This window comes from Myotis lucifugus, unplaced genomic scaffold (genome assembly GCF_000147115.1).
Source record: "Myotis lucifugus unplaced genomic scaffold, Myoluc2.0 scaffold_2, whole genome shotgun sequence".
Classification (NCBI taxonomy): Eukaryota; Metazoa; Chordata; class Mammalia; order Chiroptera; family Vespertilionidae; genus Myotis; species Myotis lucifugus.
This window is the reverse complement of record NW_005871050.1, coordinates 17,991,863-18,009,088: the sequence shown is the minus strand read 5'-3', so window position 1 is coordinate 18,009,088 and position 17,226 is coordinate 17,991,863. Positions and strand designations below refer to the sequence as shown.

The following is a 17,226-nucleotide window of genomic DNA, read 5'->3' as shown; positions in this document are numbered from 1 at the left end:
CCGAGGGCCGCGACGGAATGGGCGCCGGGGTCTGTTACTCGACGCCCAGCGATGGGCGACGGCTGTCTCCGGCGTCCGCTTCCAGGTGGGGAACCCAGGGGCGGCGGGGCTTTCCGGATCCCGGGCGGCGACGGCGGAGCGGGAGGACGAAGACTCGCCGCCGCTCTTCCCTCGCGCCGTCGGCAAGAGCCGAAGAGCCTAAAGGAGCCAGGCGCCTGGGCACCGGACCGAAACACTCTCGCGTCGCGGGGCGGCGGTTCGGGACCCGGAATGTCGCCTGGGAGTCCAGAACGGGTCGAGGGGCCTGGAGTCCGAGAACAGAGTCCGAGGTCCGGGCGAGCCCGGTCCGGTGAAGGGGTGGGAGTGAATGGAACCTCTGAAGGTCCTAGTCTCTTAGAAAAAGGATGTTCGGATCACGTCCTCCTCTGGCGTCCAAGAAATCCGCTGGGAAACCCGGGGCAGCATCCAGGCGGATGCTTTTTTATTCTCTTTAATAACCTTTACGTTTTGGAATAATTTTTGATTTACAGAAAAGTTGCAGGGGAAGTATAGAGAGTTCGCCTATACCCCTCACCCTGTGTGGCAACTTTTATTTAACCCTCAGAATCACTGTGAAAAGTTGGGGGCCAATGACTTCCTCAAGGACAGCTCCTGGTACGAGTGGCCTTCTGGATATTTTGGAAGATAACAGTAGCTCCAAATTTGATAGATTTTATTATCACATTGACACAAACACCACAATTTGCTTATTGTATTTTCACCCACGTGTTGTGCTTTGAAACCCAAGTTGAAATGCTGATTAGGAAACTTCGAAGTCCTCAATCGATTCAGTCAACAATGAGCAAAACAGATCAAGTCCCCTCCCTGTGGAGCTTATCTGCTATTGGAAGAGTCGGGGTGGGGGAGCATATAAGGTATGTCAGATGGTGCTAAGTGCTATGTAGAAAAACAAAAGGGTTTGCCATTGTAAAGAGGATAGAGTGGGAAGACATTGAAAAGGTGGCATTTGAATAGAGACCTGAGAGAGGTTTGAAATTTGTCAGTCAGTAACTATTCAAGTGCCTGCCTTGTTTAGTACTCAGCCGGGTGCTGTACATTCACTTAGAACCTGAGTGTGTACAGCATCATCCTTGCCCCCAAGGTGCCGCTAGTTCATTTGGGGAGATCCGATTTCCATAATTATTTGGGGAAACTGATGTCCATTGAAGGGAAGGGACTTGTTTAAGGTCACCCATCTCATTAGTCTCCTGATTTTCACAGTGCTACTCCAGCACCCTCCCTCCTACAGATTCCCTCCCACACACACCTGAAACAACAGCTGGCCTTCTAGACAATACTAGCACCCACCCCCCCAACTTAATCAGTTTTGTCATAGGGGTTTATTGGCAACTTGATGACTTAGAATACAGAGATTTTTTCCCATTAGAAATACTGATAGAATTGCATTACAAAGTGGTGAAGAAGAAAAAAAAGTCAGGGGACTTGACTTTTAGTGGTCTGACATTTCCCAGCTGTTGGACTCTGGGCTAGTCATTTCCCCTTCCTTATGCCGTGTGAACTCCATAGTTCTAAAGGCTCTTTTAGCTCTAATCTTGAGAGTTTAGAGAATGATTAGGTCACCAGCTTAGTTTATTCTATTTAGAATTGTAGCCCACATTGTGGCATGAATTAATAACACCAACTAGCATTTATATAGTGTTTGCTCTATGCCAGGCAGTGTTTTAAATTTTTCACTTGTACTATTTCATTTAATCTTTACACAAAAGATTATACTGTAGGTGCTGGTATTAATCCCATTTTGTATCTGAGGAAACTGCGGCACAGTGAGCCTACCAGCCTTGCTTGAACAACAGCTGGTAGAGTGGAGGAGCCAGGCTTCCAACCCCGGCAGCCTGGTTTCAGAGGCCTTAACCACTGTATCAGTGCCTCTCTGTTTAGAGGTGAGGGGAGTCCTTGGCTGGGAGAGGAGCAGGGTGCCTCCCAGAGTAGCAGGGCAGGACTAGTTGGGACCCATGAAAGTATATACAGGCCACTTGTTAAGGAGTGAATGTTCGTAGCTTGGAGACTCGCTTTATAATTGCCAGACTGTGTGTTCCAAACAATAAGTACTGTAGGCACTCAGAAGAAGGGAAACTGTGAGGGCTGGTAGTTTCATGGAAGAGGTAAAACTTGAGCTAGCCCTTCGGGATGGGTAGAATTTGACTAGGTGGAGAAATTATTCCTGTTGCGGGGGGTAGGGGGGTGCATAGCAAGAGCAGATGCCCTGGTGTGAGAGGGTGAGAGTGTTTTTTTGTGCTCAGTGGAGGAGCCCGGTTTGGCAGGAGGGTGCTTCGGCAAAGTCAGTCCAAACAGAAGAGTTTCATTTGCCCTTGAAGGCCCTGAGTGGGGAGCAAAGTGGGAGAATTACACTGGAGGAGAAGCAAGCAGGGAGACTTAACTGGGTGAGGGAGATTGCTGGAGTGTGAAGCTATGCAGGAATCTAGGCTTGTAGGTGACCACTAGAAAGTTGTGTTGTGGACTCCTTCTGTCCAGGACCATGGGCCCAGCAGAGCAAACCAGTGTGATTGAAATGACACAGAGAGATGTTGGTGCAAGAAAAAAATGGACAGACTGAGTTGATGAGTGAATAGATGTAAGGGAAGGAGATAGATGTCTCATATGTGATTCTTGTGATTTCCTTAACTTTTCCCAAAATATGCATGCAAAACCATTAGCTAAGCAACATGCCTTATTAGAAAGAGCATTGATCACATTAAGTCCCTCTCTCCTCTCCTTCACGCTTTGCTTTCTGAAGTAAGTGATCAGCCTCTAAGAAATGGATGCATTAGCTGCCTAAGGAAAGCTTATTAGGCAGAAGAGAGATGTTCTGTCTCAAAAACCAAAACAATTGTTTAGAACTTCTTTGTCTCTTCAAGGAGAAAGAGAGCAGCTAGCTAACATTTATTGAGCGCTTGCTTTGTGCCAGGCACTGTTAGGGCATTTTATCTGTATTAAGTCATTTGATCCTGCTAATAGTTGTTAGGTTATGATCATCCTCGTGTTATATATGAGAAAACTGAGGCATAGACAGGTTAAGTGACTTGGCAGTTGGTAAGTAGCAGAGCAGGCATATGAACTCAGTCTGGCTTCAGAGCCCATGTTCTTAGTCACTCCACTCCACTGAAATTCTATGTCCTATTACCTGTGAGCTGCTGTTAGAGACCTTTACAAGAAGTACGGTCTGCACTTATTTATGTAGATGTCTGGATGTATTATACACACATACACATGTATTCATATATATCCGAACATTTGGAGATTGTATTTAAAGTTTCGGTGTGTGTATATTTGTGTGTGTGTGTGTGTGTGTGTGTGTGTGTGTGTGTTTTAAAGTACAGGAAATAGAAAAATCTCAGGAAAAATGGAAGGAATCATTAGTGGGAAAAAAAGAATAGCAGATATTCACAAATAGCCTAAAATGCAAAAACAGTGAGATCTGACTAAAGGACACTTCAAAACAGATGTGTGTGTGCGGGGGCGGTGGAGGAGGAATTAAATCCATTTGTGAGATTGGAAATAGTGCAGGATATTATTCTGTTAAAACACTGAGGTTAAAGAAAGACTTTAAAAGGTCTTAAATTACTTGAAAATTGCTGTCCAATGTAACTGAACCATAAATAGCTAATGTTTTTATTACCAGGGCTTTAATTTTTGTGTAGGAGTGGGAGGTAGGTGGAAAGGTTGTTTCAGTTTAGTTCTGGAACCTGGAAAATAAGACAGATAATCCTAATGTAGATTATAGTCTTCAGTAGGAGCAAGTTTTAATTAGAGGCTGTATATCTGACAAATGATTTGTCTTCAAAAACATCATTGGCCCTATCTGGTTTGGCTCAGTGGATAGAGCGTTGGCCTGCAGACTGAAGGGTCCCGGGTTTGATTCTGGTCAAGGACACGTGCCCAGGTTGTGGGCTTGATCCCCAGTAGGGGGCGTGCAGGAGACAGCTGATTAATGATTCTCTCCCTTTCTGAAATAAAAGTAAAAACAAACAAATATCATTGATGTGATGTTAGAAGAGCCAAAACGGAATAGCTGTACACTCTTGTAGTCACTTAAAATCCTGTTGCCTGAGCCATTGGTGCTCTCTGGCACTAGCTGGATTAGAATGAAGTGCAATAGGAATTCCCTGTTTCCACAAGGCCTAGCCTGCTGTGAGCTGCTCCTCCCCACATTTGGGCCTCTGGTCTACCTTGCTGAAAGTCTAATGCAGTAGAGTCAGGAAAGAGGGAATAAATATTGAGAGTCAAGGGCCTTTTTGGCTGCGATGTATAAAACTGACTGTTGGGGGAAATCCCAACTATGTAGTGCCTGTCGGGTTGATATTTTGGGGACACATGGAATTTTTTTGTTCAGTTTAAAGAGAAAAGTAATGCTATAAGTATTGCAGATTATGTAAGAGGCCCAGTGCACTCCACAGTGTCAGCATAGGGTATAAAATATAACTCTATAGATTGATAAATTAATATAACTGTAGTTCTTAAGTAATTAATAATGATTATTTGCCACTTTATAGATAATTTGGGGGATTGTTTTAAAAATTAGTTTAATAAACTTTATTTTGGAGTAATTTTTGATTTACAGAAAGGTTGCGAAGGTACGACAGAGCATTCCTGTACACCCCTCACCCAGTATCTGGGCTGATGATTTTGGTAGTCCTGGCCTCAGGGAAAGTTCTCAAGGAAGTTTGAAATTATGTACTCCTGCCCCTATGTATTTCCCTGTATTTGGCAGAAGTAGTAAAACTCCTTTCCCTCATCTTAGAGCAGTGATGGCGAACCTTTCGAGCTCGGCATGTCAGCATTTTGAAAAACCCTAACTTAACTCTGGTGCCGTGTCACATATAGAAATTTTTTGATATTTGCAACCATAGTAAAACAAAGATTTATATTTTTGATATTTATTTTATATATTTAAATGCCATTTAACAAAGAAAAATCAACCAAAAAAATGAGTTCGCGTGTCACCTCTGACACGCGTGTCTTAGGTTCGCCATCACTGTCTTAGAGCTTCGTCCAAAATAATAGTAAATATTTGGTGTGGAGGCTTTCTCCAAATGAAACACATTTTTAAGATACTAGTACTGGTTCACAGTTTCTCCTCTTTTATTCCCTCTTCAGATTAGCTAAAGGTACAGTTCCAGCTGTTTAGTGTCAGAACTCAAGGGAACAGCAAGGGCTGTTAAATCTCTCTCAGTACTTCTCTGGCAGAGTTATAAATAATTGCCAGATCATGTTAGCAAGCAGACTAAACGCTTAAGCTCACTGGCAGAACTGCTGAGATGGAAGTGACTGTATTGAGGGAGATGTGGATCCCAAGTGTGGGGAACCCCAAATTCCTGCAGGAGGAAAACTTAGAAATTTAAGAATATATTTTTCTCTGTATAGCAAGTAGTTAAGAACGTGACCTGGAGCCACATGAATTTCTGGGTTTGCACCCAGCTCTGTCATTCACTAGCCTTAGGATATGAGACAAGTGACTCAACTTCTCTGCACCTTAGTTGCCTCATCTTTAAGAACAAGCTGATAGTCCGCGACTTTCTTATAAGATTGTTGTGAGGATTCAATGGGTGAATATGGGGAGAGTACTTAGAACAGTGCCTGTCTCAATAAATGTTAGATATTTCTACTCAGCTTTTTAAAATACAATTTTATTGATTTCAAAGAGAAAGGGAGAGGGAGAGAGAGATAGAAATATCAATGATGAGGAGAAGTCATTGATTGGCTGCCTCCTGCATGCCCCACCCTGAGGATGGAGCCCACAACCTGGGCATGTGCCCTGACCGGAATTAAACCTTGAACTCCTGGTTCATAGATTGATATTCAACCACTGCGCTCTGCTCATTTTTCTTATTCTTGACTTCTAGGACTTGGAGGAATGAATTAAATGAATCACCCCAAACAGTGGCTGATATTGATAAATTTATTTATTATGCTTGATTTGAACAGAAACTCAGCCACCAGTGACGAATTTGAGTGTTTCAATTGAAAACCTCTGCACAGTAAAATGGACATGGAATCCTCCAGAGGGAGCCAGCCCGAATTGTAGTCTGTGGTATTTTAGTCATTTCGGCAACAAGCAGGATAAGGTAAGTTTTCTGGAACATACGGCATTAAATGAGGTAAAATGAACACTATGAATTGGAGCCAAGAATAAGCCCAATTCTAATCTTACTTCAAGGTGGGAATTTGATTTTGGGCTATGTCTAAATTTTAACTGATAACATTACAGAAACAACTGTTGAGGAAATTGAACGTATGAAATGATTTGCTAATTATTTGATAAACACAATTGTGATTCTCTGATAGGAAATAGTAGATATCTTTATTAGGCACTCACTAAATAAATATGTTAAAATTGGTTCCTGCCTAAAAGCCTTGTACAGTAGGTCCTCGGACTATGTCAGAGATCCGTTCCTACAGCACAATGTAACTCATTTTTGCCGTAGATCGGAACCCACCTACATAAGCACCTACGTCACTCACATGGAGCACATACACAACAGTAATGAAGTGAAACAGTAAAAAAAAAATTAAAAGAAAGATAACAATTCCTGACCTTTACTTGTGGTAAATAAATAATAAAAAACATAAAGCACATATGTACATACGTCGAAATGACGGAACTTTTTTTTTTTAATAAATAAATGGGAGATGGCGACGTAACCACGAAATAACGTACGTCGAGTCCGACGTAACCTGAGGACTGTCTGTATCTATATAATACTTTCAATTTCTCAGGGAATTTTCACATTCACCATCTTGTTAATCATATGCATGGATAGTTACGCAAGAACTATGTGATGCAAAGCAAAGGGCTGTATGGCTCGAGAAAACAAATAAGATGTTCCTGGCAGGTAAGGTTGACCAGAAGGTTTCCTGATGTCTGAAGAAAACGGGAACTGTCAGCCTTTCCAGTCAGGTGTAGTTGACTGATTCAAGTGAATTTTTGTTAACAAGATTGGTTATTTATGATAATCTTATTCAGCGGAATTTTCTCTTGGGCTTTATTGGTTTGTAGCCCCTTGTAATTGATAGGTTCTTCAAAGTGTCATATCATCTGTTCAAAGCTGTTTTATATCTTTATACCTTCTTTCAGTGGGGGCGTGAGCGGATGTTTCGGGTTGACTTTGTCCAGGATTTTGAGGCCAAATGAGAAATTGTTATTAGTGACAGTACTTTGGAGCTGTGAATTGTGAAATCACCAGTTCAAGCAGTTTGGTGGCAGGACAAGGCTAGGTGCTAGCTGATGTGCCACTTTTAAGGAGCTCAGTGGCCTGGGGGTAAATTACTTAAATTGAAAAGGCCTCTCTGAGCCTCAGTTTCTTTGTGTATAAAGTGTGGCTCTACTCACTTCCCTGGTTTTGCTGGGACAAGGAAAATATTGTATGTGAAGGCTTAAGAAAGTGAGGAAGTAACAGGTTCTTTCTCTTGAGGGAAATGTGCTAATCTGCCTCCTTCAACCTTTTCTTGCTGAGGTGTTAAGGTTTAGGTGTTAATTGAGGCTAGTCAAATGTATTTGCATTTTCTAAGAGGTCCTCTAAATGCGGAAGCCTGTAATATTCCTAGCAGTGAAACTTGAGTAGAGTTCTGCTTTTCACTATGTTGGCTTCCTCTTGTTCCTAAGGAGGGGCTTTAGGCATTGGGAGTCTTTGTAGCAATTTCTGGTAGTTCAATCTTGAGAAATTCCAGAAAAGACCCCTAAGTCTCCCCTAAGTATCTAATTGAAATCCTGAGAGGTCACTTTTTTCTAACTGTTCCCTACTCGTTAGCCTATTAACCATGTTCAAAGATCGATCAGGTGGGGTTAATTCCTAGTATACTTACAGGAATTTAAACTTAAAAGTAACTTGAGGAGGCAGTGGAATCAGAATTGGATTCGAAATTTTATCTTTTCCCCTTTCAAGCTGTGTGATCTTGGGCAAGTCACTTAACCTCTCTGAGCCTCCAGTTCCTTGTTTGTAAAAGGCTGGTGGGGGAATGAGCTAATAATTGTACAGTTGACCCTTGAACAACATGATTTTGAACTGTACAGGTTCACTTATATGTAGATTTTTAAAAAATAAATACAGTCAACACTTAGTATGTACCTGGTTCGAATCTGTGAGTTCAATCAACTGTGGATCAAAAACAGTATTTCTGCATTCCCAACCACTGTCTCCCAGCTGCTGTTTCCCAACCTTGGATCAGAAATACTGTTTCAACCTGTAATTGGTTGAATATGCGTATTCAAAGGGCCCACTGTAGACCAAAATTTATGTGAGGATTATGAGGATTTCAGACTGCTAGAGGGGATGTTGGTACCCCACCCCAAGTTGTTCAAGGGTCAACTGTATCTACTTCATATGGAGGGCATGTGTATTAAAAGGAGATGATATTTGTGGGCCTTGGCAAGGTACCTCAGTTGGTTAGAGCATTGTCCTGATGTGCCAAGGTTGTGGGTTTGATCCCCAGTTAGGTCACATACAGGAATCAACCAGTGAATGCATGAGTGGGTGGAGCAGCAGATCAATGTCTCTCTCCCTTCCCTGTCTCTCTCAAATCAATCTATCCTATATAATAAAAGAGAAACATGTAAATTGACCATCCCTTTGCCACGCTCACCAGCCAATCAGGAGTGAATATGCAAATTAACCTGACAGAGATGGCAGGTTAATTTGCATACACAGGCGGCGGGTGGAGAGCAGAGTGGGAGAGCCGGCAGCTTGGGGGACGTGGCTCCCTCAGTTGCTCCCCCAAGCAGCTGGGCGGAGAGCAGAGCAGGAGAGCCGGAGGCTTGGGGGGACGTGGCAGAGTGGGAGGCCATGGGACAGAGACACAGCAGGAAGGGGAAACCTAGAGCGCGGGGAGCACCAGGAATTCTGGGAATAGTACTTCTGGTGGCAGCCCCAGGACCAGAAGCAGAAGCCCAGAGCATGGGGAGCACCAGGAATGCTGGGAATCGTAGTTCTGATGGCAGACGGATCTCCTAGACCAATGGTTCTCAACCTGTGGATCACGACCCCTTTGGCGGTCGAACGACCCTTTCACAGGGGTCACCTAAGACCATCCTGCATATCAGATATTTACATTACGATTCATAAAAGTAGCAACATTACAGTTATGATGTAGCAACGAAAATAATTTTATGGTTGGGTCACAACATGAGGAACTGTATTCAAAGGGCCAGAAGGTTGAGAACCACTGCACTAGAGCAAAGTGAGCCTGGAGCAAGTTACTGTTGTGGTGGGGGATGGAGGGAAAGCAAAGGTGAGAGACATAAGTAAAATCAGAGTGTCTAGGAAAAATTAAAGGGAAGATATCCTAAAACTTCCAGGAAATCTCCACCAATGGAGCAAAGAAAAAAAAATGCCTCTATTATTGTGTGAGCAACGAACCAAACTGGGTTGGGGTCTCAGACAATTCGCTCATATGATTGCAAAGGCAGACAGAAACTCCCAGATTGCTGAGGACTCCCCTGAGGGCTCCCAGATTGGAGAGGGTGCAGGTCGGGCTGAGGGACCCACCCCCAGTGCACGAATCTTCATGCATTGGGCCCCTAGTATATATATATAAAAGCCTAAGTGACTGTTACGACCAGTCGACCGGTTGGCCAGTGGCTATGACACAAACTGACCACCAGGGGGCAGATGCTCAATGCAGGAGCTGCCCCTGGTAATCAGTGCGCTCCCACAGCCAACCTCCCATGGTCTCTCCCCCTGGCTGTCTGGCCCTGATGGCCCAGATAGGGACTGGGCGAGATGGCCCCAATTGGCCCCAATTGCCAGCCAGGCCGAGGGACCCCACCCGTGCACAAATTCATGCACCGGGTCTCTAGTAAATAAATAAAAAAGAAAAGAAGATGATGCTTTTAATGCACCTGGCTACAGAGTTAGTGCTCAGTAATTGTTAGCTTTTATCATTATTACTATTGTTAGGTTGAACCATAAGCAATTGTCACTTTTATGGTGCAACCTAATATTATTATTTGATCTTGTTCCTCCCATTTTGCCCCTGAAGAGACCAAATAGAGACCATAAAGGGTGACCTCTGCTTAAAGTAATTTATTTCAGCCATTTGACAGCGTTGGTAGCTATCAATCCCAAATTTGTGATAAATGGATTATGTCTTCAGTTAGTGGTGGGGGATTTCCTGTCTGGATCTTTTGAAGGTTACAGTCTTGAGGCTGAGAATGAATGGTGGGAGTAATTTTCCTTTCCTCTTTCTGTCCTTTGGTCCCAGCATTAACATTTCAGACAAAACTAGGGTACATACATCCTTTGAAGCATATTAAAGAAGTGGTATTATGATAGTTTGTACATGTTAAGGGGCTGATGTGACTGTCCAAAGTTCTCAAATTGCTAAATGAGATAAACCCTTGAGGTCATTTTCAGTCTTCAGATTGGAGGACCATTAAGATGAATGAAGGGGCCCTAACTAGTTTGGCTCGGTGGATAGAGCGTTGGCCTGTGGACTGAAGGGTCCTGGGTTTGATTCCGGTCAAGGGCATGTACCTTGGTTGTGGGCACATCCCCAGTAGGAGGTGTGCAGGAGGCAGCTGATCGATGTTTCTCATCGATGTTTCTAACTCTCTATCCCTCTCCCTTTCTCTCTGTAAAAAAATCAATAAAATCCTACCTAATAAAAGACAAAAAGGGTAATTAACCGTACCCCTGCTGTGCTTCCCATTGGCTAATCAGGGCGATATGCAAATTAACTGCCAAGAAAGATGGAGGTTAACCGCCAACCCAACAAAGATGGTAGTTAATTTACATTGGGAGGCGAAAGGGGAAGGACGGAAGAACCGTGATTGGAAACCCAGGCGGCAGGCAAGAGCCGGGTGGCAGGGTAAAGGCGGCCCCCAGGGCCGCCTTTGCCCTGCCCCCCACCCTGGATCCGAGAACCGGGGCAAAGGCCCGCCCCCCAGCTGGTGATTGGAGAAGCCGGGCGGGGCAGGGAAGAGGCTGCCAGCGTCTGCCTCTTCCCTGCCCCCCACCCCGGTGGTGATCGGTGACCCCGAGAGGCAGGGAGGGACCCAGAACACGCAGAAGCCGTCCTGCCTGGCCATGGGGGACCTGATCATGTCCCTGGCGACGAGGCAGGGAGGGACCCAGAACACACGGAAGCCGTCCTGCCTGGCTGAGGGGGACCTGATCGCATCCCCGGCAGCGAGGCAGGGAGGGACCCAGAACACAGGGAAGCCGTCCTGCATGGCCACGGGGACCGATCGCATCCCCGACAGTGAGGCAGGGAGGGACCCAGAACATGCGGAAGCCGGGTCATTTTTTTTTTTTTAGATTGTGTAATTATTTATTACAAATAAACGGTGGTTTCACATCTGTCAAAAACGGGTCCTGTTTTTACGTGTGTGCAGGTTCTGATGTACAAGAAAGGGTCATGTGCTTAGTTCGTCCATGCAAAGCTCACAGGTACATCACTAAATACTTTAAAAATAGAAGGATCTCCTTTTGAACCAATCTGTTTAGATTCATGATTAGTAAAACAGTATGAAACTAATGAAATACAGTGATAGGAATTAGGAAGTGCGACACTGATGGTTCTGGGCATGTGAAGGGTGAGGGACAGAAGGGTACACACGGTCTTCCCTTCAGTTCTGCTGGAGAGATGAGCTCCAAGGGCCGGAGCTGCTCCATACCCAGAGGAGGAGGGTGTGGTCAGTGGCTCTGTTTCAGAACTTCTTGCCAAGCAGAGAGCTTACCCGACCCACAGGAACCTTTTTACTCCAGAAAACAGAAACAGCCAGTTCCCAATGGGCATGGGAAAACCAGTGTCTCCTCCTGTGCACGGTGTCCTGATAGGGTGACGGGGGAGGTGGGCGAGGGGAGCAGTGCAGAGTTGTTAGGCAGCTGGAGTGGGAGTGGAAAGGCCATGAAATGTCCACAGTCCTGGCTGTGCCCACGGCCTGGGCGGCTCCTCCAGGCCCTGGATGAGGGATTTGGGCTGATTCTCTCGGGAAGGGAATATTCCATGGGTGGAAGATTTACAGGCTCAGGGTGGGCTGTGTGTTAGTTTGGGGCAAATCCCTGAGCATTCCTGCTGCCAAGCCCTCAAAGGAATGAGGCAGAGGCACTCCTCACCCCCAAGACCCCTTCGTGGACATTTTAGCATCTATGTGATTTTTAATCCCTTCAGGGAGACTTTCTATCCTGCAGTCCCATCCCACCCCACTGTTGCTATTTGTCTGCCAGCTGGGTCGAGCATCAAGGGGAAGGGGAGTTTATACTTACTGAAAGACTACTGACCCTACCAGGAAACCAACCTGTTTACTGTACTGTTGTAAATATCATACCCTTTATATCCTGTATATTGGCTTCTTTTAAATAAAGTGAAATGTCTTAGAAAAAAAAAAAAGGCAAGGCAGGGCGGGATCCAGAAGAACCATATGGGGAGTGCCACTCATCCAGAAGCTGGCTCATGGCTGGCCATCGCAGTGGTGGTGGCAGGAGCCTCTCCCACCTCTGTGGCAGCACTAAGAATGTCCAACTAATGCTTTAGACCTGATCCAATAGAGGCCTAAGCCTTTAGTTGGACATCCCCTGAGGGCTCCCTGGCTGCCAGAAGGATGTCTGACTGCAAGGTTAGGCCTGATCCCCTGGGGAGTGGGCCTAAGTCGACAGGTGGACATCTACCAAGGGGTCCTGGACTGTGTCTGGGTGCAGGCCAGGCTGAGGGACCCCCCCCCCGAGTGCACAAATTTTTGTGCACTGGGCCTCTAGTCTAATCTAATAAAAGAGAAACATGGTAATTAGTGTACGACCGCTACCCTTCCCATTGGCTAATCAGGGCGATATGCAAATTAACTGCCAGCCAAGTTGGCGGTTAACCGCCAACAAAGATGGAGGCTAATTTGCATATTGAAGGCAGGGTAGGACACCATCCAGGCCCCCGGTTTGCATGGGGTCTGCCGGGGGCTGGGGCAAGGCAAGCGGTGCCCATTGCCTCGCCGGAACCCTCACCTGCCCACCGGAGGCACATGCCAATGCACGTGGGCTGGGGCAAGGCAAGTGGTGCCGATCGCCTCACCGGAGCCCTTAACCGCCCACTGGTGGGCGGGCAAGGGCTCTGGCGAGGCAATGGGCACCGTTTGCCTTGCCCCAGCCCCCGCCCGCCCCCAGATCGCATTGGGATGTTTCCGGTGGGCAAGCGAGGGCTCTGGTGAGGCATCTGCACCAATTGCATTCGCCCCAGCCCCCGCCCGACCCCGGATCTCATTGGGACATGTCTCCGGTGGACAGGTGAAGGCTCGGGGTGGCAATCCGCACCGCTTGCCTTGCCCCAGCCCCCGCCCGCCCCCAGATCGCATTGGGTGTTTCCAGTAGGCAAGCGAGGGCTCCGGGCGAGGCATCTGCACCGATTGCATTGCCCAGCCCCCGCCCGCCCCCCCGGATCGCATTGGGATATGTCTCTGGCCGGCAAGGGCTCAGGCGAGGCAATCTGCATCCTGCATCCCTCCCTGATTGACCACAGTGATTCCAAGCCAGTCAGGGCTGCCTTCAGGACAGTGCTCCACGTCCCTCACCCCCACCCCAGGCCCGAGAGCAGTGCTGGGCAGAGGCAACCAGGGGTTTGGGAATGCAGCAGGAGACCTGTCCCAATGCGATCAGGGGGCGGGCGGGGGCTGGGGCGAATGCAAGTGGTGCAGATTGCCTCGCTGGAGCCCTCACCCGCCCACCAGAGACACAGGGCCCACTCTGAGAGAGAGAGAGAGAGAGAGAGAGAGAGAGGCGGAATTTTGCATCCCGCATCCCTCCCTGATTGACCAGCACGAGCGGCTGGCACAACGTGGGCTGCCTTCAGGACGGTGGATGGTGGCCCAGTGGAGAGCGGTTTCTCCATGCATGGTGCCCAGGGGTGGCTGTGAGCTGCTGCAACCCCACCCCATGCTTCAGGGTGGGGGAGAAGGCTCAAAGCCACCAGCACCCTAGGCTGCACCTCCTGTGCCTCAGCCTGCCAGGTTGGCAGGGTCCAGAGCAGGTGAGCTGCTCCCTTCCCCCAGTGGTAGAACAGGGAGGAGAGCACTGGGTGCAGGGAGGGGACCTCAACTGGGATCCTCCTGGTGTGGGGAAGGGGCCTGGCCTGGGCCCAGTGGGGAGCTTAGGAAGTCTGGCTAAGCAGGCGCTGGTTCATACCAACTCTTACTCTGCCATCTTCCTCCAGCTCTTCAAGCTAGCCCCCCTGCCCCACCTGTCCAGGGGAACAGGCTCTGGGTGACCTCCCTGAGCTCAGACTGCGGACCCAGAGACCTCAAGGAAGAGTGCAGGGGCCGGTGCAGAAGTACCAGGGCAGAGTTGCTTCGGTGTCTTGGTGAAGTTTGCAACTGACCCATGGTGGAAGCCCCAGAGGGGAAAGGCCAGGAGGCATGAATTGCCAGCACTTTAGCCACTTGAAAACAGCTCCACTTGGAATGTGAGGCATTTATATGTTCAGCTGAGAAGTGAGAGGGCTGAACTCCACCATCGCTGGGCTCCTGTCAGTCCGAGGCCCAAGCGTCCACCATGACAAGGAAAGAACAGAGTGAGGGGCCTGGAGGAAGGGAGGACAATTGAAGAAAACCATGTCTAGACTTTCCCCAGCCCTATCCTTCTTTCTGCTGCTTACAAGAGCCCCAGGTCCAGCCACAGTTCTGTCTCCACCTTTTAGTCCCCTATTCTCCAACCACAGAGGAAAGAAATAAGGAAGGAGTCTGTGCTGCCTTCAGAAAATATCTATATACCTGATTGGTCAGTTGCCTTCCACAGAGGGAGGCCAGACTGTGGCTTAGGCCCACTCCCCACAGGGACATCAGTAGGACATCCTGTGAGGGCTCCCAGACTGTTAGAGGGGGCAGGCTGGGCTGAGGGATGCCCCCCGAGTGCACAAATTTTTGTGCACCGAGCCACTAGTATATATATATAAAAAGATGAATCAAGGGTTTATAATGATTCTTTTAAAAATTAGCTTAAGTGGCTCTCCCCACCACTGTTTTAACAATCTAATAGTTTCCCAATCTGGCAAGTGAAAGAAGGATCTGGCATCAGATTTTAGATAGTATCTTTCACCACCAAGAGATAGACAAGTCTCACCAGGTGAATAAATTAAAAGATTGTTGTTCTGTCCAGGCATCCAGAGAGGCAGAGCTGAAACTGATATCCCTTTCGTTCTTAGAAAGGAATCTGCAACTGGGAAAGTTTTGACCCAGCCAAAGTTTTGACCCAGCCAAAGTTTTGACCCAGCCAAAGTTTTGACATTGGTCCTAACGGGAGGGATCAGTTCAGGACTCTTGCCTTGATTTTTGATAAAATTTCAAAGAAGGCCAGATTATTTGAAGGGTGGAGCATAATGTCATACAGCAGCTAGCTACCAGTGGAATGAGTCACCATAGCTGAAAGTCACATGGGAGCCATCTCACATACCTCATCCAGATCTGCTGGGAGGGCTTTAGTTCCTTACCAAGAAGTGTGCTTGACCTGGCGATCACTGACAATGTGGGTTCCTACTTTATTCATGCCAATCTAATATTATTTATCTTGAGCTTTGAAAGATATTTTAAAAAATGATTCTATCCCCCGCACACACACCATCTCTTTTCTAAGTCCTTTTATTATTCCTATGCCCAAAACATAAGGTTCAAATTTAGGTACTAAAGTATTTTTCCAATTAAAAATTCCATTATAATAAAAATATTTGTGTAATAAAACTCCTCAGCCCTCTCCCTGAAACAATATCTAATGTAATAAGAGAATCGAGATTTTCCCATGATGATTCTAATTTATGGCATTTGACTGTACATTTTCCCCCTGGTGTCTTCAAAGGGCAAATGTAGCTTCCAAATAAGAATTATCAAGGATCCTTGGGTCAGGGTGGCTCCTTCAGGGCTATACAAGAGGTCCTGGAATAATATTGTTTTGTTCAACATCTTTTTGTTATAACATTGATAGGATGCCATAGGAACTCAACTGTTTTATATCAATTAGCTTGTAGTAAAACTAGCTTCATTATACATCATTGTCATTTCACTTAAAGTCGCAGAACCTACTGATGGCATTAATGAGGACTTAGTGTGTAAGACTTGTGCTTACGAAAATTGTGAGCTTGGTGAAATTTGCATTTGGACCTTTCCTGCCATCATTACCAGGATTCTGGGGCTGGCTTTCTGCTTCACAGGCTGAGAAACTTCATTTCCTCAGCACATATTCACCTCTCAAGGGCCACTTCCTTACTTTGCCATGAAAGCTATAAAAGTGAAATATTCTAGAAAGCCTTCTGTTGGCCTCAATGGTGTGTTCCATCCCTGTTGGCAGCAACTGTATGGAAAGCCAAACGATAAGTGGGCTTCTTGGCTAGGAATTAGTTGTGAAAATTTACTTCACTAAGAATAACAGGAGGCCCCACTGAGGGTAGGCAGAGCTTTGCTGGTAGGACAGAAATACTCAATATCCATGGAGCTAACTCACCCTTTCTTGTCTCCAAGCCAGAATTTTGCTAACAGACATTTATTTTTATTTTCTTCCAGGGCTGACCAACTAACTCCCTTTTCAGAGGGCTGTCTTGTCCGGGCCTAAAAGCTGTTCAGTCTCTATAAAGTGATTTTCTTTTGTCTTTGCTATTCATGAATTCTTGATTTGCTAGCTACCTCTCAGATGGCATCCTTTATGTCCTGGTTTTGGGAGTATCTCACATTTGCCCTCATGTTCACTTGGCAGCAGGCATGTGAAATGGAAGAGTAGAGCCTTAGGGTGGAAAATAGAGTCAGCTGTGACCAGTTTTCCCCTTTGTGGCCATCAGCACGTATATACAAGGAAATGCTATCTTCAACTTGAGTCAGAAACTATTGCAAAACAGGAAACCCCTTGGAGCTCTGATTCAAAGCAACTCCATTTTTAATAATTCTAACTCCGTCACCTTGGGAGATATTTTCCTGAGGAACCCTTTAATCTCATTATTCTAAATCATAACAACTAGATTTGTGATTTATGTCTGTATGCTATCTTTAAGTTGGCTTTCTGTGGTTTCACAAAACTTACCTACTTTTCAGAATAAGAGTGTGGTATACACAGTGCATATATCAACCGTTAAAATTTCTACGGGTATGTAAGATAGTAAAAATGGTCAAACAGTATAGAAAGATGTTTAATGAAAAATCTCTCTTTGGCCCTGAGGCCCCCTTTCTTTACTTCCTCTCCTTAGATGTGACCAGGATGACTAAGAAATCCT

General features: G+C 46.2%; 1 protein-coding gene across 1 annotated transcript in view; it reads left to right on the top strand.

The window, feature by feature from the left end:
* The first annotated feature begins 51 nt into the window (after positions 1-51).
* IL13RA1 (interleukin 13 receptor subunit alpha 1) overlaps positions 52-17,226 on the top strand; it is a 64,302-nt gene continuing 47,127 nt past the window's right edge. The window contains exons 1-2 of the mRNA XM_023757344.1: positions 52-349; positions 5,983-6,122. Of these exons, the coding sequence (XP_023613112.1) occupies positions 52-349; positions 5,983-6,122 (438 nt within the window). The remainder of the gene's footprint in view (positions 350-5,982; positions 6,123-17,226) is intronic.